Source organism: Onychostoma macrolepis, chromosome 16 (assembly GCF_012432095.1).
Source record: "Onychostoma macrolepis isolate SWU-2019 chromosome 16, ASM1243209v1, whole genome shotgun sequence".
NCBI lineage: Eukaryota > Metazoa > Chordata > Actinopteri > Cypriniformes > Cyprinidae > Onychostoma > Onychostoma macrolepis.
In genome coordinates this window covers 17545150-17570309 of record NC_081170.1, presented here as the reverse complement: position 1 = coordinate 17570309, position 25160 = coordinate 17545150, and the positions used below count along the sequence as shown (strand labels likewise).

The 25160-nt window shown below is 37.1% G+C and overlaps 1 protein-coding gene across 5 annotated transcripts in view; it reads right to left on the bottom strand.

The window, feature by feature from the left end:
* Positions 1–25160, bottom strand: part of cadm4 (cell adhesion molecule 4) — a 132221-nt gene that overhangs the window by 3417 nt on the left and 103644 nt on the right. For 4 of the 5 annotated variants that reach the window (XM_058746026.1, XM_058746027.1, XM_058746028.1 and 1 more), the window contains exons 3-8: positions 21530–21817; positions 17857–18018; positions 16719–16809; positions 13000–13172; positions 8352–8429; positions 1938–2066 (exon numbers count right to left, since the gene is read on the bottom strand). In XM_058746026.1, coding sequence (XP_058602009.1) covers positions 1938–2066; positions 8352–8429; positions 13000–13172; positions 16719–16809; positions 17857–18018; positions 21530–21817 — 921 coding nt within the window. The remainder of the gene's footprint in view (positions 1–1937; positions 2067–8351; positions 8430–12999; positions 13173–16718; positions 16810–17856; positions 18019–21529; positions 21818–25160) is intronic. The other variant, XM_058746029.1, reaches the window with a different exon arrangement.

The following is a 25160-nucleotide window of genomic DNA, read 5'->3' as shown; positions in this document are numbered from 1 at the left end:
ACAGTAAAAATAGTAAAAGTAACATTATAACTAAAACACTACTGCTCAAAAGTTTGTGGTTGTAACATTTGCACCAAGGTTGCATTTATTTTATCTAAAATACACTAAAAACAGTAATATTGTGAAATATTATCACAATTTAAAATAACTGCTCCCTTTTTTAATGCATTTAAAAATATTTATTCCTGTGATGGCAAAGTAGAATTTTCAGCAGCTATTACTCCAGTATTCAGTGTCACATGTTCCTTCAGAAATCATTCTAATTGGCTGATTTGCACCTTGTTATCTATGCTGAAAACAGTTGTGCTGCTTAAGAAAGAGCATTTATTAGATATAGAAAACTTTTATAATATTATAAATGTCTTTACTGTCACTTTTGATCAAATTAATGTGTCCTTGCTGAATTAAAAGAATTAATTTCTTTAAAAAAAAAATAAAAATAAAAATTATTTGATTGGTAGTGCTTGTAACTACACTGAACAAAATTATAAACGCAACACTTTTGTTTTTGCCATCATTTTTCATGAGCTGAACTCAAAGATCTAAGACTTTTTCTATGTACACAAAAGGCCTATTTCTCTCAAATATTGTTCACAAATCTGTCTAAATCTGTGTTAGGGAGCACTTCTCCTTTGCCGAGATACTCCATCCACCTCACAGGTGTGGCATATCAAGATGCGGATTAGACAGCATGATTATTGCACAGGTGTGCCTTAGGCTGGCCACAATAAAAGGCCACTCTAAAATGTGCAGTTTTATCACACAGCACAATGCCACAGATGTCGCAAGTTTTGAGGGAGCGTGCAGTCCTGAGGCCCATTTTAGTGCCATTCATCCACGACCATCCCCTCATGTTGCTGCATGATAATGCACGGCCCCATGTTGCAAGGATCTGTACACAATTCCTGAAATCATCCCAGTTCTTGCATGGCCAGCATACTTACTGGACATGTCACCCATTGAGCATGTTTGGGATGCTCTGGATCGGCGTATACGACAGCGTGTTCCAGTATCAATATCCAGCAACTTCGCACAGCCATTGAAGAGGAGTGGACCAACATTCCACAGGCCACAATCAACAACCTGATCAACTCTATGCGAAGGAGATGTGTTGCACTGCGTGAGGCAAATGGTGGTCACACCAGATACTGACTGGTTTTCGGACCCCCCCAATACAGTAAAACTGCACATTTTAGAGTGGTCTTTTATTGTGGCCAGCCTAAGGCACACCTGTGCAATAATCATGCTGTCTAATCAGCATCTTGATATGCCACACCTGTGAGGTGGATGGAGTATCTCGGCAAAGGAGAAGTGCTCACTAACACAGATTTAGACAGATTTGTGAACAGTATTTGAGAGAAATAGGCCTTTTGTGTACATAGTTCAGCTCATGAAAAATGGTGTTAACAAAAGTGTTGAGTTTATAATTTTGTTCAGTGTAATATTCAAAAAATCAAACTAAATCATATTCAAAATACTCTTGAAAAATAGTGAATATACTAAACACCTGTTGAAACACACAAACTCTGCTTTGCATTTCTTGCTTATATACACCCTGTATTCATCCTCACATCTCGCTCTGTATTTTCACAATACTCAATGTACATTACGCACCCTGTTTGCTCACTGCAGTATAAACAGTAAAAATCTCTACAGAGTAATATTTCTACCATCATGTAGTATTTTGTACAGTCCAACCCAATAACACTCCTTTTTTCAATTCTTGTTCATACTGGCTCTCACTGCACCAAACACCAACAAACTGGATGAGTGATTGAACCTGGTTGATGCTGGTGCAGTGTGAACCAGCCTTTATCTTCCCCTGACACTCTCTCTACCGCTTGGATATTTGTTACTTCCTCCCTCTCCTCAGAAGGTGAGGTGCCGCATGTCAGTGTGTCGCCACAGGTTAAGTGTTTGTGGAGAGAGGAGGTCACCTTTCTGTCGGACGGAGCACCAGATGGTGACGATGAGCACGCAGATGACAGTGAAGACCAGCAGAGCCAGGATGCCCCCGATCACTGCATACGGAACGGCACTGTGGGTTTCCACCACTGCCCCAGGGTCTGAGACACACACAAACACACAAAAAGGTTTTAGCTTTAGCCTTTTAACTACAAACAAGTCAAAGTGACTTGTGAAAATGCAGAAACCTCATTAAAGCACCCTGTTATTTTAATGCTTGCATTTTATTAGTTAAAAGAGACGAGGACTGCAGAGGAAAGATGCCATCGGAGTCTGTGTGTGAAGTTTACAGTGAAGTGTTACCTAAACTGACAGATAGGAAACAGTGAGAGGCAGACAGACACTCAGAATCATCAACACATGAGGCTGGACAGCATCCTTAAATATTTAACAACCTGTTTACACCACACAGCGGTGGGTAGAAAATCAAAATAGGAGAGATGGAGACAGAGTGAATGAAAGAAATAGAGAGACACCTGGATAGAGAGAGCAGAAGAGAGAAAGTGACATACAAAATGAGAACAATTTCAAGAAAGAGTGAGGAAGGAAAGTGCTGTGTGTTTGATTGCAGGGCAAAAGTCAACACCAATAAGAAAAATTTTCATGAATGCCTGAAAAACAACCCTAGTAAAAAAGTAATATGTTTAAAATGCATTTATTTCATACTAGGGTTGCAAAGGGGTGGAAAATTTCCGGTAAATTTCCGTAAACTTTCCAAAAATCCCTGAAATATTCCAAAAAATCCTGGAAAGTTTCCAAAATTTCTGGAATATTTCCGAAATTTACTGGAAATATTCCACCTTTTTGCAACCCTATTTCATACTAAGTAGTTAAAGTAGTTACTTAGTTAGGTAGTATCTTTTAAAGGGTTAGTTCACCCCAAAATGAAAATTCTGTCATTAATTACTCACCCTCATGTCGTTCCAAACCCGTAAGACCTTCGTTCATCTTCGGAACACAAGTTATGATGTTTTTGATGAAATCGGAGAGCTCTCTGACCCTCACATAGACTGAAATGTTCCCAGGTCCAGAAACGTAGTAAATACATCGGTAAAACAGTCCATGTGGCATCAGTAGCTCAACTTCAGTTTTGCGATGCTTTTGTGCAAAGAAAACAAAAATAACAATTTACTCAACCATTCTTCTCCTCCGAGTTACGTCGTCTGCCATTTTAGAGAGTACCTAAGAATGTATTTGACTTAATCAGCGTTGTTTACCTTCAGGGGGAAAGCGTGCGCATGAACGTAATCTGCGTAATAAGCGTTGTTTACGCTTATGGTAAAGCGTACGTGTGCATTGTGATACTCTCTAAAATGGCGGACGACATAACTCGGGGGAGAAGAATGGTTGAGTAAATTGTTATTTTTGTTTTCTTTGCGCAAAAAAAAGTATTCTCGTGGAGTCGCAAAACTGAAGTTGAGCCACTGATGTCACATGGACTGTTTTACCGATGTATTTACTACGTTTCTGGACCTGGGAACATTTCAGTTGCATTGCTGTCTATGTGAGGGTCAGAGAGCTCTCCGATTTCATCAAAAACATCATAACTTGTGTTCCGAAGATGAACGAAGGTCTTACGGGTTTGGAACGACATGAGGGTGGGTAATTAATGACAGAATTTTAATTTTGGGGTGAACTAACCCTTTAACATATTACTTGTGATAGTGATAGCAAATTGAAAATGATAATTAAACAGTATTTGGAGTACTACTTGTGCATAATGCATATTTCCTAATATTAAGCCTAAAATGTGTTTTAATGTCACTATTGATGAGGATTGCATGATCTTTGAATAATATCAGCCTTTAAATGCAAGACATTTAAAGTGTATCTCAAGTATACTTGCAGTAGTTCCACTTTAGCACAACCAAATATACTTCAGTATATCTTTAGCTGAACTTCACTACTTCCACACAATTAAAGTGCATTAGATACAAAATTGGTTGTTCCAGTTTAGCAGACTTTTAAGTATACCAGTTTAGTATACCAAAAGTACAATTGCAGAGTATTTTTATTACGCACATAAATATGTAAAGGTATTTGTATTATACTTATCATGAAATAAATGTATTTCAAATACATTTTAGTATATTTATTTTTCACTAGGGAAGAGAAACAACCAAATCTTAAAGAGAAAAATTCTGTCCTCGTTCTCTCACCCTCACTTAGTTCCAAACCTATATGACTTTAATTCTGTGGAACAAAACTATTAACCCTTTAACAGACATGTTCACTATGAACCCTCATTATATAGAAAAGAGCTGTGTGAGAATTCTTCAAACATTTATGTTTCGCAGAACAGCATATGGATCTGGAACCACCAAAGTAAACAATGTTTTTTTTTATTTATTTATTTTTAATATTAAATTAAAGGTAAAGTGTGTAATAATGTTTGCTTTCAAAAACAATCCCCGTCTTCTATTGGTAAGCCAAACTGATAACCCCGCCCCCAAGCTCACACCATTGGTTGAGCTGATGTTGCCATGTGGTCGAGATTTTCAAACAAACAAAACAATGGTTTCACCACAGAGCCCCAGTGTTTACATTTTTCGAGGGAAATAAACCTACAAATGGCTTTACTTACAGTTGTCTCTGCACATTAAGCTTGGATAAGAGAAAGTATTTAAACATCAAAAAAATTACACACTTCACCTTCACCGCAAATGCTTCAGAAACAGCGGGAGAGCTGGAGAGAGGGAGGTCGCCTTTGAACAGGCTGTCGAGTAACATTTTATTAAGAGTCCGTTTCAGAGACAATGAAAAATTAACGTTGCTCCCTGCCTCGCGCACACTTTTCAGGGAACCAGCCACCCGGTGCTGAGGAAGTGACATTAAAGAGCGTCTCTCGCTTCTACTTGCAATTGTCTTTCTCTTCTAGTGTGTTCTGGAAAACACAGTCTTTATCCCTTCAATTCTTGCTGGATACTGAAGACAGCAAACAATGCCAGTCAGAAAAAGGAAGAGCAAGAAACGAGAAAAAAAGTGTATGTGAGAGAAAGTATGAAAGATCTTGAGCCAGCAAAAAAGCCTCATAGACTCAATGACTGTGCACTTTGAGCTGCATGAAATGGAAATGTTAGAAAATGCATCTGATATCTTCTGCAGGTCAGTGTGTTGGAGCTGCTGTGTGAGGTTTGTGCAGTGTTGCGTGATGCTGGTGTCTTGCAGTACAGTGAAGTCTCTTAGTAGTTCTGTCAGGTGGGAGGATCAAGGGCTTCCCGTCTGACCTGACCTCACATCCCACAACATCATGAATGACAAGCGATGCCGTGTAGAGCCAGGCCTCTTTTAAGGGGTCATTGTGTCTTTTTTTTTTTTTTGCTCTCTCTTTCAGCATGTGTTCTCAGGCCCTTAAATTTGAACGAAAAACAAGGCGCAGCAGCTGAGTAGATCCTCTGGAGAGCATTGCTAGTGCTTCAGATGACAAGGGCACTTGGAAGACAATAGGATAGTGCGCACATGCATCTCAAGGAACATTAATGAGCACAAAACATGAATGAGAAGATGAGAAGCTAGGCGTTTTAGCAGGAGAAAACATATGGAACCGAGCTGGTTTCAAAGCAAGCATTGGAGCAGAGCCGTCAAGGAGGAATTTGCATATGTTGAGGTGGAGAATGAGGTGAAAGACAATTAAAAAACTGGATTTGCATTTCCTTAAGGAAATAACAGTGCTTGCAAGCCAGCAAACAGTAATGTTAATATTTAAGGTAAAATGGTTAGAAAAAGCTGTGAAACCAAAGACAGAGAGAAAAAAAGACAGAAATTGACAGTAATATGAAATACAGATGGATAAGTAAGCCTAATGTCTTGTCTTTGTAGCTTGAAGACACTTACAGAAGGAACAGACCAATCACAAAGTAGAATGCAAATATTTTTTTAAATGCATGTAAAAGAATAAAAAATAAACCCAAAGCTGCATACCTACTGTGCCCTAAATGTATGTACTCATTTTGTGAAGGAAACATATATGTTTTTGGAACATACTATCACGTTATAAAATTGTGTTTTTAAAGACCAATCTGTCACATAGTTATATGCATCCTGTCAGCATAAACTGGCCTGTCAATCATCTTGTCAGGTAACATCGTCTGCATTTCATTTAATTTAATTCCTTACCGTATGGGACAAAAAAAGTTGCACATTGATCTTCCATTCGTAGAACTTTCAAGCAGAGAACTCTCCCTCATGTTCATGTTTTTGCATAATGTTTATGAATGTTTATAAAGTTTATGGCCAAACTGATATTTAAAATGTCATTGCAGATGAAACATAACATAACATCACGTTAAATGTTGATTATTAATTACTCAAAACTTTTTATCTTAACTTCTCCATTTAACCATCAGTCTTGCATATCTGGCATGTTAGTAGTTTTTTAAAACACTTTTTATTTGTGTTCAAATCTTAATGTTGAAGCATATAATGATATTCTAAAGAAATGTGTGCTTCTAATTTTAAAGCAACAGTTTGGACAGGACCCTTTTCTATTCTAACATGACAATGCCTCTGTGTATAAGGCAAGGTTCAAAAAGAAATGATTGATTGAGTCAGTGTGGAAGAACTTGACTGGTCTGCAGAAAGCCAAGTCCTAATCCAAGCTGAACACCTCTGGTGTGACTTTAAATGCAGATCTTGAGCCAAAAACTCTTTACCAAACACCAATGACTTCCAAATGACTTAGACACTTCCAAAACTGTTGCAACAGAGATGGAAATGCAATTTTTAAATACATGAATTATGTTTCCATCTTTGTTGCCACAATTTTGGAAGTGCCTTTTTCTGTTCTAAAGAAGGGGTAGTCCCAATACTTCTGTCCAAATAGTGTACAGTATGTACAAGTCATTGGGTGTTTGCTGATGAGTTTTTGGCTCGAGGTCTGCATTTAAAGTCACACCAGAGGTGTTCGGGTGGGATTAGGACTTGGCTTTCTGCAGACCCGTCAAGTTCAGTCAAGTTAGAAGCACACAATTCCCTAGAATATCATTATATGCTTAAACATTAAGATTTGTACTCATGGAAACCTGTTCATCATTTCACAATACTTTTGTCTGTATAGCGTATTACAATGAGTGAATAAATCAGTTACATTTAGAATGCTGAACATTTGATCAACATAAAGATGTGTTCATGCCATGTTGTCAGAATTACCATAATTATGAGATTCTGACTTGTACTGTAAAAAAATTCACATCCTCATATTACTTGTAATTAGGACTTGTAAATTCTTAATTCTGAAAGCTCCAACTTGTACCTTTCATGCAGCGTCACACAGAAACATTCAAAATGGCAGTCAATTAGTGGTGAAGTAGTTATCTCGTAATATTTCAGTTCATAAATTCCAATAACTGACTATTGTAAACGTCTTAATGCAAGATTAATCTGAAAATAAATGAAAGACACAATACAATTTAATGTAGCTCAGAGTTAGACAACTAATACCAACTGTGCTGCTAAATAATCTAAATAAACTTTAAAAGTCTATTAATAAGGCAGTTGCATATAACTGTTTCTTGTTTTGTTTATTGATTACTTAATTTACATAGATTCATGTTGCCATTAGAGTTGAAATAGAAACGCATAATTCTGAGGACATCAAAATGCTCCAAGCAGAATGTCTGGGTTGTCATATAACAAATTATATGAAGGGCTGACAGCAATTCACAACAACAAAGAAACCAGACATTATAGATTTTCAATAAAAGTTGCTTGAACCACTGAATGTATTTAAGCGCTGTCAACATATGGGTTTTCCAAGGCTATAGTGTTTAACAAAATTATCGTCCATTCTAAGTCGTGGGTGTTTTGGATGAAGTCTCAAAAATTACTGATAAGTTTTCAATGGAATATCTCATTCCATTGAATATGATATTCCTTATCATATGGTCAGTCATATATTATCAACCAGAACCAATTATCCTGCATTCACAGAGAAGCGTAACTCCACACAGCCGCTGTGCGACTCTCCTTTGGAAATGAATGACTATCAGTTTGTCACATCCAGTGAAAAGGCATGAAGAAAATAATTTGCAAAACAAATGAAGCAAGCAGAACTTTGTGTAGAAGAATGAGAAGACGAAAAAATAAATATTAATACAGTACTCGTTGTGCAAGCACTGTAATAAAACTGTCACTCGTTACACAAATGAAGAGGTTAGCCAATCACAACAGAGGTCGGTTACATAATCCCTACAGCTAAAATAACAGAAACAGCCTAAATTATTCTAAGGGAAAGAAAGAAATTTAAATGTAGTCATGCAAAACTAAAGTATGACTATTTTTGGCGCAAAAAACTAACTTTGTGCAACCCAGGGGATAAAAGGGAGGTAAAAGGGAAGTGAATAATGCAATGGAGATGAGGTAAGGTGAGGTGATGGAAGAAGGGTTACCTTGGTATTCCTTTGTAAAGCTGGAGGATGGAAGGGTGGGGTGAGCGATGGCAGGATGAGATTTGGAAGGGACAGACACTACAAGGGAATGGATTTACAACAGGGTTATTTACGAACTACTGTAGCTACATACAAGCACATGCAGGGGAAAACACATGCAAAATGAGGCCTATCAGTGTGTGAGTGAGTGTACGAGTGTGTGAGCAAGAGATAAACCGTGATGTTCATGAATCACACCCCTCTGCCGGGGGCAAGGGTCTCTTTGCGGGTAACATCTCCAGCCAGCAGGGTGCAGCAGCTTCCTGTTCCACCCTTTCATCTCTCACCACTGCAAAATACTGCAGTTACCGTGCACCCTGGGCTCAGCTCTCTCTCACTGTAATCTTCAATCCCTCCGTCCCAAAGATCATCAATCTTACGGCTCTGCTCACCATCCTCCACACCTCTAATATAAGCACTAGCCTCATCGCTCTTTCCCGCACCATCTCGTTCCTATTGCAGTCTCGCAGCTACTCTCTCCTTCATCTGCATATGGGTCTACTAGCTTTTTATGCAACAAAGAGCAGCACCACAGTTTTTGGTTTCGTATGTGTGTGGGCTTCAACACTCCGAGGGATTAACAGCTTGGTACCGGACCGATCAATAACCGGACGCAGATCAATATCCCAAGACTATCATGACTCTTCAGAAAGAGGAGGGCTGCTAATTATCCCTCTCATTCCTCTTCTCTTTCTCTGTAACAAAAGATTTCATATTTTGAACATAACAGTTCAGATATTTAAAGGTACAGTTTCCTCATAAACAATTCTTAAAGGGATAATTCTTTTAAAAATTACTCTTAAATGGACAGTTGATCCAAAAAATGTGAATTCTGTCATCATTTACTCACCCTTAAGTCGTTCCAAACCTTCCAATCCAACATAAATAGAGACATTCTTCAGACCATAAACAAAGCACCATAAGAATTTCATGAATATTGACCATACAACTAGTTGCAAGACTACTGTAGTCTTACTATTGATTTGTGTAAGAAACTAACCAAAATTTACACGGGGTACTAATTAATATCACTGTGAACTACTGTGACCGGATCATTGAGTTAGTGAGTGGAACTTGAAAACTTGAATCAATTTGGAAAACAAAATCAGTTAGACAATTTTGTGAAGTACAATGGATTCACTGAAAGGATAAACAGATGAAAAAATAATTCATTCACAAATCAAAATGGCTGCTTGTCGCATTATCACAACAGGAAAAAATTAAGAAACGTCAAAAAATTGTGAATAATGCATCTGGTTTGGTCGGTTTCTCACATAATAACAGTATATCACTTTAGAAGACTTGGAGTATAGTACACAAATCATGTGGATGACTTTTAAGTTATTTTATGTATCTTTTGGATCTTTTTAAGCTTGAAAGCTACAGTTCCCAATTTATTGTAATTGCATAGAAAGCAGCAGTCAAAATCTTTCCTTTTGTGCTCTACAGAAGAAAGAAACCCATACAGGTTTGGAATGACATGTGGGTAAGTAAATAATGACCGAATTTTGTTTTTGCTTGCCCTATTCTGTCATTCAGATCCTTTTTTCTCATTACATTTCCTGTCCCTCTTTCCTTTCTCCTCTCTTTTCAATGCTCCCATTCTCTCATTCATTACATTTCTCTGTTTTTCCTGCACTTTTCCCAAAACCAATCATTTAAAAGGCGTTTCTTCTTTCCTGCTTCCTGCACATCATTATGGCTCAGGCTGGAAGCTGATAAACATTTCATCACACAGATGTTTGGGTGAGTCACGTCAGCAAATGTTGTTCTCTGCGTTTTTGGGACTCTGGGTTTTGTGCCACATTATAGCACCAAAGAAAGAGAGAGTGGCAGATCTTCAAGTTGTTCTAATCCTCCGTATACGGAGTCTGTAAATCCCACAGTCTTTCACCTCTCCCCTCTCAGCTCAAAGGCCAAGTCTCTGTCGTCAACTCGACACACTTCTCGATTCGCCACGCTTAATATTCCCGTCATGACCATCCAATGGTAAAATATGACATTTTCAATTACTATATCCCCTCTTGCTCACGCTTTCTTCTCCTTTTCCTGAGTTTCACTTCATTAATTAAGTGCCCATGTTGTTTCTTCCAATTAGAGCCACAGCTCATTACTGTGCTACATCTTTTTCTCTCTCCTGCGAGCAACGATGGCTCTCCTTCCATCTCTTTCTCCATCCATCCTTTCACTCATTTCAATCTCAGTGGCTCTCTAAGGTCGTTCGATTGTAATGGTTTTTATCGGCAGCGAGGTCCATCATGGGTAAGTACTGCTGCTGTTTTACATAAGCATGTCTCCAGGGGACTGTCTTTTGACCACTGGACAAGCTGAATATGTGGAGACGAGGAGCACACGCACACATATTCACATTTGCTTTGCTTTATACAATAGCTAATGGAGATTTCTACCTTCTAATCTTCAATCTAGCACTGAGACACCTTTTACATTGGTGTGTTTTCAATAAAGCATTATTTAGCAAGTTTAAGACATTTTCCTCAGAGATTTTTGGCTGCTGCCTACAATGTAGGTGATTTCAGGTTTAGCAGTTTTTGTGTAGGCAAAGCCTGAACCCACACAGATATATTTAAATAAATATAAAAAGCAGTAGAACATTAAAATGCTTCTTAAGCGGGATTGGTAAAGAAGTGTGTACCGAATATATATGCAAATGTAAAAGTTTCCAGACAGACAGAGATAACGCAGCACAGACAGGCGTACCTGTTGAGCCATGTGGTAAATACACACTTGCATATCAATCAGCGTAAATAGCGAAATTTCTGAAAAACAAAGTCTCCTCCTCCTCTGTCCTTTTGCCTTCCTCATTTCCCTATCTGTATCGCCCTGACTCATTTAGTCTTTCTCTCACCCTCCTCCAGTTTATAATCATCATTCTACTCGTATTGGCTGGTTGCTCCTCATTTTGCACTTCATGGTCACTTTAGACATAAAATAAATCAGTGAGAAAAAGTTTGTCAGTGCGAAGCAGCAAGATATTGAGATCAGCGTTCCTCCACCCTCTCGTGTCACTGTGACTGCTGACTCATCATCTCGATGGTTCTCCCTCATCCTCGATCAGCCTTCAGCAGTCAGCCATTACTCTCTTTTTAGTTGCACTGAGCATGGGATTTCCAGCAGATGAAGCCTAAATACACTGATACCTCTGGAGAGTTAACACCAAATCTTGTTCATTTACTCCCACACAAACGCATTAAATGGGAAGGTCTGTGTTCTGAGTAGGAGAGCAACTAAAGAAAGAAAAAGGAAGGAAGAAAGGAATGAAGGAACGAAGACTGGATATAGGGAAGGCAGGAAGGAATTAAGGAAGGATAGAAAGAAAGTAACATAGAAGGGGTGGAAAAGGCAGGAAAGAAGAGAGGGAGGAGGGAATGGAGAAAAGGATGTAACTAAAGGAATATGAATATGAAGGAAAGGAAAGGAAAAAAATGGAAGAAGGGATAAAAAGGGGAAAGAAGGGGTGGAACAAAGAAAGTAATGACTGAAAGAGGGAAGGATGAAATGTAGGCAGGAAGGAAGGAAAAGCGAAAAGGATGAAAACAAAGAAAGGACTAAAGGAATGAAGGTAAAAAAGAAAGGATGTACAAAGAAAGAAAGAAAGAACGATTAAGGAAGGTAAGAACAGGAAGGAAGGAAGGAAAGGTAGAAAAAATAGAATGAATTGAGAAAAAGGAAGGAACAAAGGAAAGATGGAGGGAAGAAGAAAAATAAATTAATGAAAAATTGGAAGACTAGATGAAAAGAAGGAACAAAGTGGAGGAAGAAACAAAGGAAGAAAAAAGAAACTAAGGAAGAACGGAAGGATGGATTAATGGAGGGAAAGAGGGAACAAATAAAGGGGGAAGAAAGGAGGAGGTAAGGAAAGATGGAATGCATAAAGTAAGAAAGTAAGGAAGAAGTAAAAGAGGGAGGAAAGAATGCAGGGGGAAGGAAGGAAGGAAGAATAAACAGCCAGAGAAAGGGATTCCTGGGACATTTTCTGAAGTGCAGAGGTGTTTCAAAGCTAAGAGGCTCACCTACACAGAACCGTGGATAGAACGAGCGGAAGAGAGAGGGAGCGAAGGATGGAAGCGGGATGAAAGATGACATTCCCACCCACCTGCGCTCTCCGAGCTGCCTCGTTAAGGTGCGTATTTGATGGCTGTCGTTACCATGCAAAAAAATGAGGAGGAAAAAAAGAAAGAAAGGAGGAAGACCTCTGGGGATCTCATTTCTTGCACTCTTTCAAAATACATCACACATCCTGCGGGTCTACAGACACAGCTGGAAGATGCAATACTCTGAACAACCACAGGGGGCAGAGCTGGGGCGAGAGGGGGAGGACAAAAAAAAAACACACACCATGGTGCGAGAACAAGACTACTTTGTCGCATTCAAAGCCACAGTAAACCACCTCTGTAGCTATAAAGAACCCACGCTGTTCTCGAATGGAAAAGAAAGTGTAGGTGTTCATCCGTATACATATGGAATTGTTTTGTAATTCTGAGAGATGTGAAAACAGGTTTCAAATGAAAGCCTACATATTTTGACATGCAAAAATGTGGATTGAGTAGCTTAGAAGGGGTCATGTGACCGGGGACGTTCGTTTTCTTACCGTACACCAACAGTGTGTAGTGGTCGGCTGCACGGCCGTAATTATTATGCGCCTGACAGAGGTAGGTGCCGTTGTGTGATTGGCTGAGGCGAGACATATGAAGAATGTTGCCCGTTTTCTCCGCCCTCTCAGGAAGAGTGTCGTTCACTCGCGACCACTGGATGTCACGTGGTCTAGAAAAAAAGATGGCAAAATAAGACATTATATTAAAGAAGCAATCAAGAATTTATCAAAGAAGGAACAAGGCATTAAAAGAAAAGCTTGAAAAACACGTCTTCTCCAAATAATGAGGCACGAGGGACAAAAGAGAATAGAAATTAGATCATATAAAAAAGATGAAAAAGACATAAAAGGATTTGGGGGAGAAATAACATTTCTTAATAAGTATTTTTGTCTGGTAAAAAAAAGTTAAACAGCCTTAAAACAAATAAGTTATTTAAAATGTGCATTATTTCTGTAAGATAAGATTTGTTTTCAGAGAGTATGTTGAATTAATGATTGTTTATTATATATAAACAATGCATCTAATGGACACATTACTAACCCATCCTCACAGAGAAGACTCGACACTAGTATGTCACAACATTTTCAATCCATCCGGATTACATTCATACTACACACATTAAAACAATGTACTTTTTAATGGTTGCAAAGTAATTACTTTACTTTGTACCTACTCAAAGTATGCCGTTTTTGTTTCTTTCCTAAACGAATCAGTGTTTTGGAATGAATCAATAGAAAGAATTATTCAATTACTCACTCATAAAGCCTTTCGTTTTTTGTTTTTTTTTTTTTTTTTGTGGACAAACACACAGATGCATACATTGGTCAAAGAAAATAAGGGGTTTTCAAGCATCAAAACAACTAAAGTTTAATACAGCTTTCAATTTTTCCCCATACAAAGAATGTGTCCTGTGCAATTTTCTTTTCTCTTTTTTTGAGCAAAAAATAATGACTATCATGCATTTATGATTTAGACACCAACTACAATGTAATTAAGTGTTTAAAAAAAGTTCACATACCAAAAAGCTTATCAGGCATATTTAGAACCAGAACTATTATATGACATTAAAAGATTCTCTTTAAAGATCAGAGTGCAGCCCTTAAGAACTAATTAACTGTAATTTTGAATATTTACCAGTCCTTGCCACTATCCTTCAAAACACTAGGTTTCACCCATTTGTTAGCAAGAAGTTTTGAATTATTTAAAATACAATAAAATGTTGAATTATTTTTACTGAACATTACTGTCTTGGTTTTATAAAAGCAGTAATCTACTCGTGATTGCATTTATCTCATTTTAAGAATGTCTGAATATTTTTAACTGGAAAACAGATCTTCTATATAGCTTTACATACAGTACTTGATATTTTTCAAAGAAGAGAGGAATAGAGAAGAGAGGATAGTCCTAGTAGATAATACCAGCCAGACAGAGACAAAAGAGCATGAAAGGAGGAGATTACCTAACACACACACACACACACACACACACACACACACAAACAGCTGCGAGGTGATCCAAAGCAGCAGGAGATACATGGAAACTGTAGGGCAAAAAGCCTGAGGCTTCAGTTCTGAGCCCACCGCCTGTGAAACGTCTCATCCCTCATCCACCCTGGCTAGAAGACAAGTCTACGTCATCACCCGCCGTAATCCCACAGGACACGTTTAATTACAGCCCTCACAGGATTCGGCATACAGTACCCCACACACACACATACACACACACACACACACACACACACAAGCACAAACGCCGAGGATGAGCCAGCCAGAGCGCTGAGGAATAATAAACACACCCCTCCAACAAATGCAGACTGTGTTTAATTGGTGATTAATGTCGGATGAACATGATGGTAATGGCTTTATAACCAAGCAGCACGACGCAGTGTACTGTGAGTTCAGTTACCGTAGAGCGGCATCTGGATCCATCTCTCATTCCTCCCATCAATACACCCATTTATCTCAACCTATCCTGAGAGCAGTCTCTCGGTGGGTGGGCAGTCTATTCTCATTTCTCATCACCGCATTCTGTAATCTTCAAACATGCCCCTACAATTAAACATTTACACGTTTCACACTCTCTTTCTCCCTACCGCATAAATCACGTAGCCTTCCATTTCTCTTTCCTAGCTAAAACTCCTCTGAGCCCATCTCTCTTTCTTTCTTTCCTTCCGCAACTCTGTCATTTCCCCATTTCAGTATAAAATGAGTGGCAGCTCAAGCGTCCTCTCTATCTCTCCATCTTTCATTTCTGTAGCGCTCCCTTACGAGGCTCTGGAGAGGTTTAATGGCTTTCTGCTCACAGCCTCTTAGGGAGAAGAGGCTCAGTGACCACGGCCGAGCTGCAGAAAAAAGAGACTGAGACAAACATGCCTTCTGAAGGAAGAAAGCGTCTGTGCTCACTGTGACATTGGTGAAGTTGACAGAGGGACACTTTCTCCTTCAGTATAAGACGTTTATTGTGGAAAAAGAGAAATGTCCCTGAAAAACTCTGAAACTTCATTCCAATTGACCAAAATTGGCAGAAAAACACTTGCATCTGTTGTAGCAATAATATTTTTCATTTAAATGTTCATTAATGTATTTTTTTAATCGTTCTTTTTATTCTTTTTTATTTTATTTTATTGCATACTGTTATTATTTTATTATTTATTATTAACTATGACCACCGGTTCTGCCACATACATTTTTTCAAATTAAAATTCAATTTTATATGATGTTATTTTATAAATAAATTAAAATAATAATGGCATAAACCGTAATAAAACTAATAATACACTATAACATTTTATTTAAATTTTATTCCTTTTAATTTGTTGTTATGACTTCAGTCTTTACTGCTACTTCTATTTATATATTTTGTATTATTTATGAATAAATAAAGATTGCAAGTGTAATAAAAATTATAATGTAAAATAATTTATTTTATCTTGTTTTATTTTATTATATACTGTTATTACTTTTCATTATCTCCACCTTCAATGCAAAATTCATTTACGTCTTAAAATAAAATATTGATGTTATTTTATAAATAAATAAATGGCACTTGTAATAAAACTAATAATACACTAACATTTTATTTTATTCCATTTAATTTTATACTGCATTATGACTTCAGTCTTTACTGCTACTTATGTTTATTAAAACATTTATGTTTTATTATTTAGAAATAAATAAAGTTTGTTAGTGTAATAAAAATTATAATATACAATAACAACTTTATCTTGTTTTATTTTAATATATACTGTTATTACTTTTTATTACCTCCAGCTTTACTGCAAAATTCATTTACTTAAGGTGGCAATAATTGTTAGAAAATAATAAATATACAATGCATTTTTATTTTAGTTTTTCCAGTCGCTGCTTTTACTGTGTACTTTGAAATTGAAATCGAAGGTGAAATAATGAGAGAGAGACCGAGATGGGAGGAGGAACAGATGACGGAGTCGAGGCTCTTCTCCCTCATGTACAGATGCAGGATCATCTTTGTTCTGAGCCGTTATACTTTATTGGAGCTGGATTGAGATGATCCTCTTTAAGCATTTTGGAGTATTAAAAGATGAAAGCTGTTCTTGTGGGACCAGTTCAGATGATTAGCTTTTAAAGCACATGTAGAAACAAAACTTCACACGCGCTTCCACATCCATCAAAATCTCCCACACACAACCTGACAGATACATTTCCAAAGAAAAACACACATGCTCTTGTACACTCACAGTGGGTTGCCGGTAACAGAGCAGGTGAGACTGAGGGAGTCTCCCTCTCGCAGGATGCCCTGAGGGGGAATGATTTTCACCGTAGGAGCGACTGCAGAGATAAAGAGAAGGATAGAGAGAGGGAATAAAACAGGAAAAGAGCTCTGTCACAAAGTCTAGTGAATACATACTTCACTAAAATGAATCCTCACAAGCTTTCAAACAAATATTTGCTCACTCAACTGAATGTTGCTCTGGACTCACAGTTGATTTTAATAAAGCCAAAGCGAATAATATTCTAGTAATTATAATAAATAAAAAAAATTTTCTTTAATACACTTTTTATTATTTTAAGTTTAATTATTATCTATTTATTATTTTAAACAATGTTTAAAGAAGAACTTAATATTAATTTAATATTAAGAACTTAATATTTAATATTAGATTTCTGAAAGATCTTGTGACACTGAAGACTAGAGTAATGGCTGCTGAAAATTCATCACAGCAATAAATTGCATTTCTAAATATATGAAACATTTACAAATGTAACAATAGGTCACAATATTCCTGTTTTTAAAGCATTTTTGAGCAAATAAATACAGCCTGCGAGAAGCTTATGCGTCTTCTAAAAATTTTAAATGGTAGTATAATACTTTTTAGTATTGAATGAACTATTTCTATTCATACTTTTGCATAAAAATGCTCTTAAAATGCTGCCTACAGCTGCAGCTCACCAGGTTTTATAACAGAGCAAGTGTCTCAACACATTTCTAGCAGGTGTCTGATTTAAACTCACTGTGGGTAACAACAGCAATCCACTAAATTTTATTTGAACTCGATTGTCTTTTTATAGAGTAAAGCCCTTCCAATTTTTACACCAACTTTATGAGAGAAGTCCTTGTGTAAAGTTAATATTAGATATTTTTATTGGTTGAAACCCTTCCACAGTATCACATTTGGTGGTGTGATGTGCAATGGGATACTGTTGCCTTCTCATCCTTTATCATACCAGGCAAGATGTAACACAAACAAACAAACCTTGTTAGAGGCTTGCCAAGTGAACATGTTTAAACAGATGGGGCTTCAGCGAGCTAATAACAACCGTTAATCAGTCTAATATGGCGGTAGTCATAGAAACGTGACGGCATTGTTGGCTCACAGTGAACGTCCAGGCTGTAGTGACGAACTCGTTTCTGCCCCACGAGTGCCGGGTGAGACGCCTCACAGCTCAGCGCCGCTCCGTTATCTTTCCTCTCCACAGGGATACGGATAGTGTTGGAAACACTCACAGTCTTGCCGTTCTCCTGCTGAGAGATCACACCTGAAAAAAAAGAGAGGAACAGAAGTCAGTTCGCTCGAATTTTTAACAGTGTGTGTTCACATTTCAGCCAGACATTATTTGCATACCTTTCCTACAAAGGATTGCGCGCTCGCCCTGATTACTTCTGACACGCTGAGCAATACACCTTACACACATCGATTTCACAACCACAGAACAGGCTCTATTATCCTTCTGAGACTATTACGTTTTAATTTGATGATGAAAAACGAAATGACAAGGGGCGAGTGAAGGGCAGTAATGGGGTGATGAAACAGACAGAGGGAAGTGCAGGTCGATAGAGCGTGAGGTCGAACAGAGTTTGCAGATTTATGAAGATTATGGGTTTCGAACTTGTAAAACTATTCTTTGGCCTTTGTCAAACTTGTATTTAACAGAAAGCACCAATCACTTGACCATTGCAACTTCATATAAAAACAACCAAAATGGCTTAAAACGAATCAATACATTCGCTTTGTGTTTTGTTTTGAAGGAGCATATAAATGTGAAAAGGCGATTGAGGTATTCTGCTGTGAATGACAACAAAGCCACAAACAGATCCTATTTGGTGTTATGAGCATTGCCATAGAAACAAATCATTTCTGAGTCATGAACAGCTCTCACGTTTCTTCAAGATGTGAACAGCTCAGAGAAGATTCTAAAACAACAATGTACAATAAGACTCATTAACACTTTACTTTAAAGACCGGTTCTCTCTATTAACTAGTAGCTTATTAGCATGCGTATTACTAGAATATTGGCTGTTTACCCCTAGATCGCTTAATCCAACCCCATACCTGAACTTACTATTAACGAGAAGCAAATTAGGAGTTTAATGAGGGAAAACTCTCGGTTAATAGTGAATATGTGTTCCCTAATCTAAAGTGTTACAGACCGTAGTTAATATATTAGGTATCATGAACTAAAAACAAAAAACAAAAATGGATAACATATTTATGGAGGCAAAAATCTGGAAAAGAGTTTCACATTTCCAGTTCCATCATAACAAAGTCAATGGGGTTAAGGGGTTTTAGGTTAAATACCTAAAATAAGGTCTGTAATGTGAGCTCAAGATATTTCCATATTTTATTCTACAACATAAAATACACCAGTAATATATACTTGTGGTTTTTTTATAGCTTTTACTTGTCTTGAAAAAGGCAGGTGCTAACAGGTGGCAAAATTTATAGCTCATAGCCTAGATTTTGGCGATTGTATTTAGGCTTTAAAATTCATAAAAGTTGTCATGATGATAAATTATCAGGTATTAACTTTATGAAACATGTATGAATCATAAACTTTTGTTGGTCACATGGTTTATTTTCTGCAATAATCCAAAATCCAATTGAAAAATCCTACTGGGTTTTTGTCAGGGAACCCAGAGTGATGCATAACCACTGCAGCAGGCTATACTTTCACAACATGCATCTAGATTAATATTCATTTATAAACATAGAATAGTTTATTGTTAAATCACGTTTGATCATTATTCATTAAGCAATGTTAACAGTATTTAACTAATCACTCTAGGTTGATGTTATTTTAAATATAAAGCATTGTTTAGATATCGTTTATTGCAACGTATATGTTTTGGCTTGAAATGTTAAAGGGATAGTTCACCCAAAATTGAAAATTCTGTCATGAATTACTCACCCTCATGTCGTTCCAAACCTGTAAGACCTTCGTTCATCTTGGAACAACATGAGGATGAGTAATTAATGACAGAATTTTCATTTTTGGGTGAACTATCCCTTTAAAAGCGTACACACTGTTAAAATTTTGGGGTCAGTAAGTTTTTTAAAATAATAATAATAATAGTTAATAATATTACATGTTTTACTGTATTTTTTAATCAAATAAACGCAGCCTTGGCGCAGCCTTTTTAAAAAATAAACCTAGATTCATAAATGCTGTAAAAGTTCAGCACTGCTAGTACACTGTAAAAAAAAAAAAAAAAAAAAAATAGTTGAGCTAACTTAAAATTTTTAAGGCAACTAGCTTCAGCAGATTTTTGAGTTTTCTCAACTTGCCGTTTTAAGTTTATACAACACAAATTTGAGAATCTCCCACAAAAATATGTTGAGCAAACTCAAAAATCTGCTGAAGCTGAATTTTTCTTAAAAAACTTTTTTTTTTTTCAGTGTAACATTTCATTAACTAATGTGATCACACTTTATTTTAAGGTCCAAATCTTGCTATTAACAAAACATTAACTACGACGTTTGCCTAAAAAAACTCCTAATTTGCTGCTTATTAAAAGATTAGTCCTTTATTAGGGATCTAGAATCTGGTCATGCAGAATGTGTACTTTATAAGTACTAATAAACAGCCAATATGTTAATAATAGGCATGCTAATAAGCAACTAGTTACTAGAGAGAATTGGTCCCCATACTAATATCTTACCACTGACGTTAATAAACTGAACCTTATAGAGTGGGTCCAATCTCAGAGCTACCATCTCACAATACAATGACATGAACGCAGCACTGGTATTACAGCACAGGCCAGTTTTTAATGTTTGTGTCACTCCAATTGTCTGTGTTACTGCGTTCCAGACCAGAATGCGAGCAGTATTGTGGAGTTGTGCCATTTTTCCAGACAGTCTGTCAGCCTGTGTGCTACTTGGTGAATTAACAGAAAATTTGGTCTGAAACACACATTACTTGACATAAACTTGTGCATATAACTCTTACTTGTGCGATACTGCTTAAATATCCTTGATCAGGCAGACATTTAAATTAGTTTCACTGAAGCGAAACAGCGGCAGTCTCAGAAGTCTAAATTCATACTGAGCCACGTCGTACTGAATCTGTCGCAGACAGACAGACACTTGCGCTCACGACTTTGTAGAGCGCCATCATTGATAGAGTGCCAAGCCTACAATCTCACCCTGCACTTTCCTGACTCTTTTTTTTTTTTCTGTCTCTGTGTCTTTGTCATTTTCTTTCTCCATGTTTTTTCCCTTCTCGGAGCCCAAAAAAGAAAAGCTGAAACAAAAAGATTGAGAAAATATGATGGCAGTGAGAAAAAGAGGGGAGAGAAAACTGGGAAATGAGAGGTAGAGTTGACAGAAAAGGAATAAAAGGCACAGATTGGGGCCGCACCTGGATCCAGTTCTCTGTGTGTGGGAGTGTGTGACAAAAAAATGTTCTTCTGCACACATCCGAAGGGACCCAGATGGACAGATGCATTTGAAATTCGATAGAGTGACATAAAGCAATAGAGGGGAAAATGTGCCAATGAGCAAACACATGGGGGAGAGGAGCAAAGCGTATCTTCCTGGCTGTCAGAGAGATTAGTCGAAATGCATGACATTTACCGTGAAGACAGAGAGTCTGACAAAGAGACAATGCAAATATGCACGCATTTGAAGGATTTTTAAGAAAAGCTGATTCTTTTGTGTTTGTGTATGTGCATATGTGTCTTTCATATTTGTAAGTGCATGTATATTATATAAATGTGGGTGCAATGAAAATGACATTTTAATACTTGTGACATTTAAATTAAACTCACCTGCGATTTCTCTGCGATCTCGGACCCAGCGCAGGGTGGCTGGTGGTTTACTCCGTGGGGACACACATGTGAGTTCCACCTCTCCGCCCTCCACTGCCTCTGTCTTCACCTCCACCGTAGGCACCTCTGGGGGCACCACCACCGACAGCGTCGCCACCTGGTGGTGTGTGTCATCGGTGTAGAGCTGGCAGAAGTAGCCACCCTCGTCAGATACACTTACATTAGTCAACGTGATCCGCACCAGGCGCGGCGTGAAAAGAACCATCTGAAAACGGTCGTCTTTAAGTGCTGGAAGAGAGGGAGAGAGAGTAGGGATAAGTAAGGATAAAGGAACCACAGGATACGCAAGTTAAAATTAAATTAAAATTGAGCCTATTTGCTTTCTAAATGTATCCTTGTAGTCTTATTTTGAGCAATTTCATTGGTGCATGTTATTGCAAAGAAGAAAATGTGTCTTTTTAATTTTTAATCAAAATGGAATGACTTTCTCCTTTTCCGCTGACGTCCAAATAGGCATTTAGGCATTGTTTTAGCAATCCTATTTCGAGTTTTGCTTCATTCTGGTTTATATTGCCTTCTTTTCACAATGATTCAAATCAAGTCAAGCCCATTATGTGTCAGTAAAATGGCTTGTGGTTGGCAATTCACACTAACTTGAAGTAACAAAATGTCTCTGTGAAAAGAAAATAGAGCCATACAAACACTACTAACTTGACTACACTACCATTCAAAAGTTTATACTGTTTAAAGTTAATACTGTTGTTCCAATAAGGATGCATTAAATTGATCAAAAGTAACAGTAAAGACATGATGTGTGTATATTATAATGATTTCTGAAGGATCACGTGACACTGAAGACTGGAGAAATGGATTATGAAAATTCAGCTTTGTCATCACAGGAATAAATTGCATTTTAAAATGTACTGAGACAGAAAACAGATATTTTAACTTGTAATATTATTTCACATTATTACTGTTTTCATTGTATTTTTAATTCAATAAATGCAGCTTTGGTGAGCATAAAAGAATATTTTCATTAACAATTTTTTTGCCGGCTCCATGTTCATCCATGCCTACATACTGCTGTTTATTATTCAATTCAATTCAATTCAAGTTTATTTGTATAGCACTTTTCACGATACAAATCGTTGAAAAGCAACTTTACAGAAAATTTTAAGTTTCTATATTATATTTAGGAGTAGGTTATTAGAGGTTATTAGACTATATGACAGAAATGTACAGTAAAAATCATGCAGTTAGTTACAAATCGCATGTAATCAAACAGAGGGTGAACACTATTTAACTGCAATGATTATTACTGTTTTCAATTGTTTAGTTGGCAGGAAAAAAAAGTCTTGTAGATCCTGATTGTGTAAGATACTGTATATAAATACCACTTTGTCTTTCGAGTTTTGTAAGCAACTTGATAGTGAAATAAAATAGTATTACCTTTTAAGTAACAAAGCAGTTATTGTATTAGCTTGTAGAGTTGCTAGCTACAATCAAAAGGGAAGCTTGTAGCTTAACTACTTTTAATTAGTAGTAGTTTGTTACTTGCAAGTCATAGTTTCAAATTAACTCAAACAAGAAAAATCACAATAAAGATCAAAAGAATGGAGCAACATAAAAAAGAAAAGATGAAAAGGAGAAGAAAACAACAGCCGAGGGTTTTTAACTAGCATCTCTCACAGAATAGCTGACAAAGAACAACACAAATACTGAGGGGAAGCAGAAAACAGAAGCATTCGAGAACTAGTGTTGAAAACGATTTGCGCTTTGAAACCAAGGTGAGAGAAAAATCAATTGTCAGAAAATAATAATAATAACAAATAATGATGCTGGTTACAAAGGCTGGATGGGCCTTTTTGGGACAAGATTCACACAAACCCGTTTTGTATTGACTGGCACTAAATACTCCCTTTCTCCCTACTTCCTTTTAAAGATCTTTGTCTGTGGCCGACGGTGCTCTGGAGATATGACCCTCTGCCATCAGCACACTCTCAGATAGCAGCACGCCGCACTGGATCCATAAGATGATTACTGCTCTGAGTGAACCCAGACATTTTTCAACACCTGGCTGCTTTTATCTGTGAGTCATGTTGGAAATTGAATGAGTAAGCAAATGAGTGACTGAATGAGCAAACAAGTGAATGAACCAATTAATGTTTGAATAAATGAATGAGTGAGTGAGTGAATGAATCAATGATTCAGTGTCATATTAAGGGAGTGATAGTGATACACTGAGTAAAATCAATTAGACAGTGAATGAGCAAGTGAATCAGTGAATAAGTTGTTTACTGATTTAATGGGTGATACATTGAACGAACGAGCGAGTAAATAAAGTACTCATCTATAAAGTAATGAGTGAGTGATTGTATGAACCAATGATTGAATCAATTATATCAGTGATAACGATAAGTGAATCCCTAAATAAATCAGTCTGTGAGAGAGCAACCAAATGAGTGAATGAGAATTACACATTGAGAAAAAGAGTAATACATTGAATAAACATAGATTGAATCAATGATTCAGTATGTTACATCAAGTGAGTGATAGTGATACAATACGTGAATCACTAAATAAATCAGTGAACAAACTGAATGAGTGAAATTGTACACCAAAGTCAATGAAAGAATGAACATTGAAGGAACAATGTAGTGAATTAATAAATCATTGAATCAGTGATTCAGTGCGTTACATTGAGTAAATTAATCACTAAATAAATCAGTCAGTGAGCAAGCAGGTAAGTGAATTACTGTTATATATTGGGTAAGTGAAAAAGCGATACATTTACTGAATGAAAGATTGAAACAATGATTCTGTGTGTTACATTGAGTTAGCGATGGTGATACACTAAGTGAATCACTAAGTAAATCAGTCAGTGAACAAGCAGGTAAGTGAACAAGTAAGTGAATGAGTGATACAATGAATGACTGAATCAATGCTTCAGTGCGTAACAACTGAGTGAATGATAGTGATACACAAAGTAAGTGAATCACTATATTAATCAGCGAGTAAGTAAGTGAGATGGCGAATGAGTTACATTAAGTGAGAGATACAGTACAGTGAACAAATGAGCTAGGTAGTGAATGGATGATTGAATGAATGATTGAATGAATCAGTGTTACATTGAGTGAGTGATAGTGAATCACAATATAAATCAATCAGTGAGCGACCAACTGAGAAAATGGGTAAAGTGAGTAAATTTAGTAAGTGAAACAGTGATACTTTGAATGTGCAAGTTAGTGAATAAATGATTAAATGCATGAACAAATCAAACGATTCAGTGTTGCACTGAGGAAGTGAGTGATACATTGAGTATGTGAATTGATAAAATGAGCAGTCATTTTGAATGAAAGCGTTAGTTATATATTGAATAAGGGAAAAAGTGATACTTTGAATGAATGAGCGAGTTGACATGTGTATCTTTTCACTCGATCCATGTTTCATGCGACGGGAGTAAAAGAGCCTCACTAAAGGAGATAAATGCCTTCGCTCATGCTAAATGGCAGGGAAATGTCAATGCATTGTCCAGGCCGGTGTCACCTTTAGTCACGCTTCATTTACATACCTCACAGATCTGGCCAATCTGAAAGAATCTCATGGAAAGGGCGCATGCTGATAGGCTATT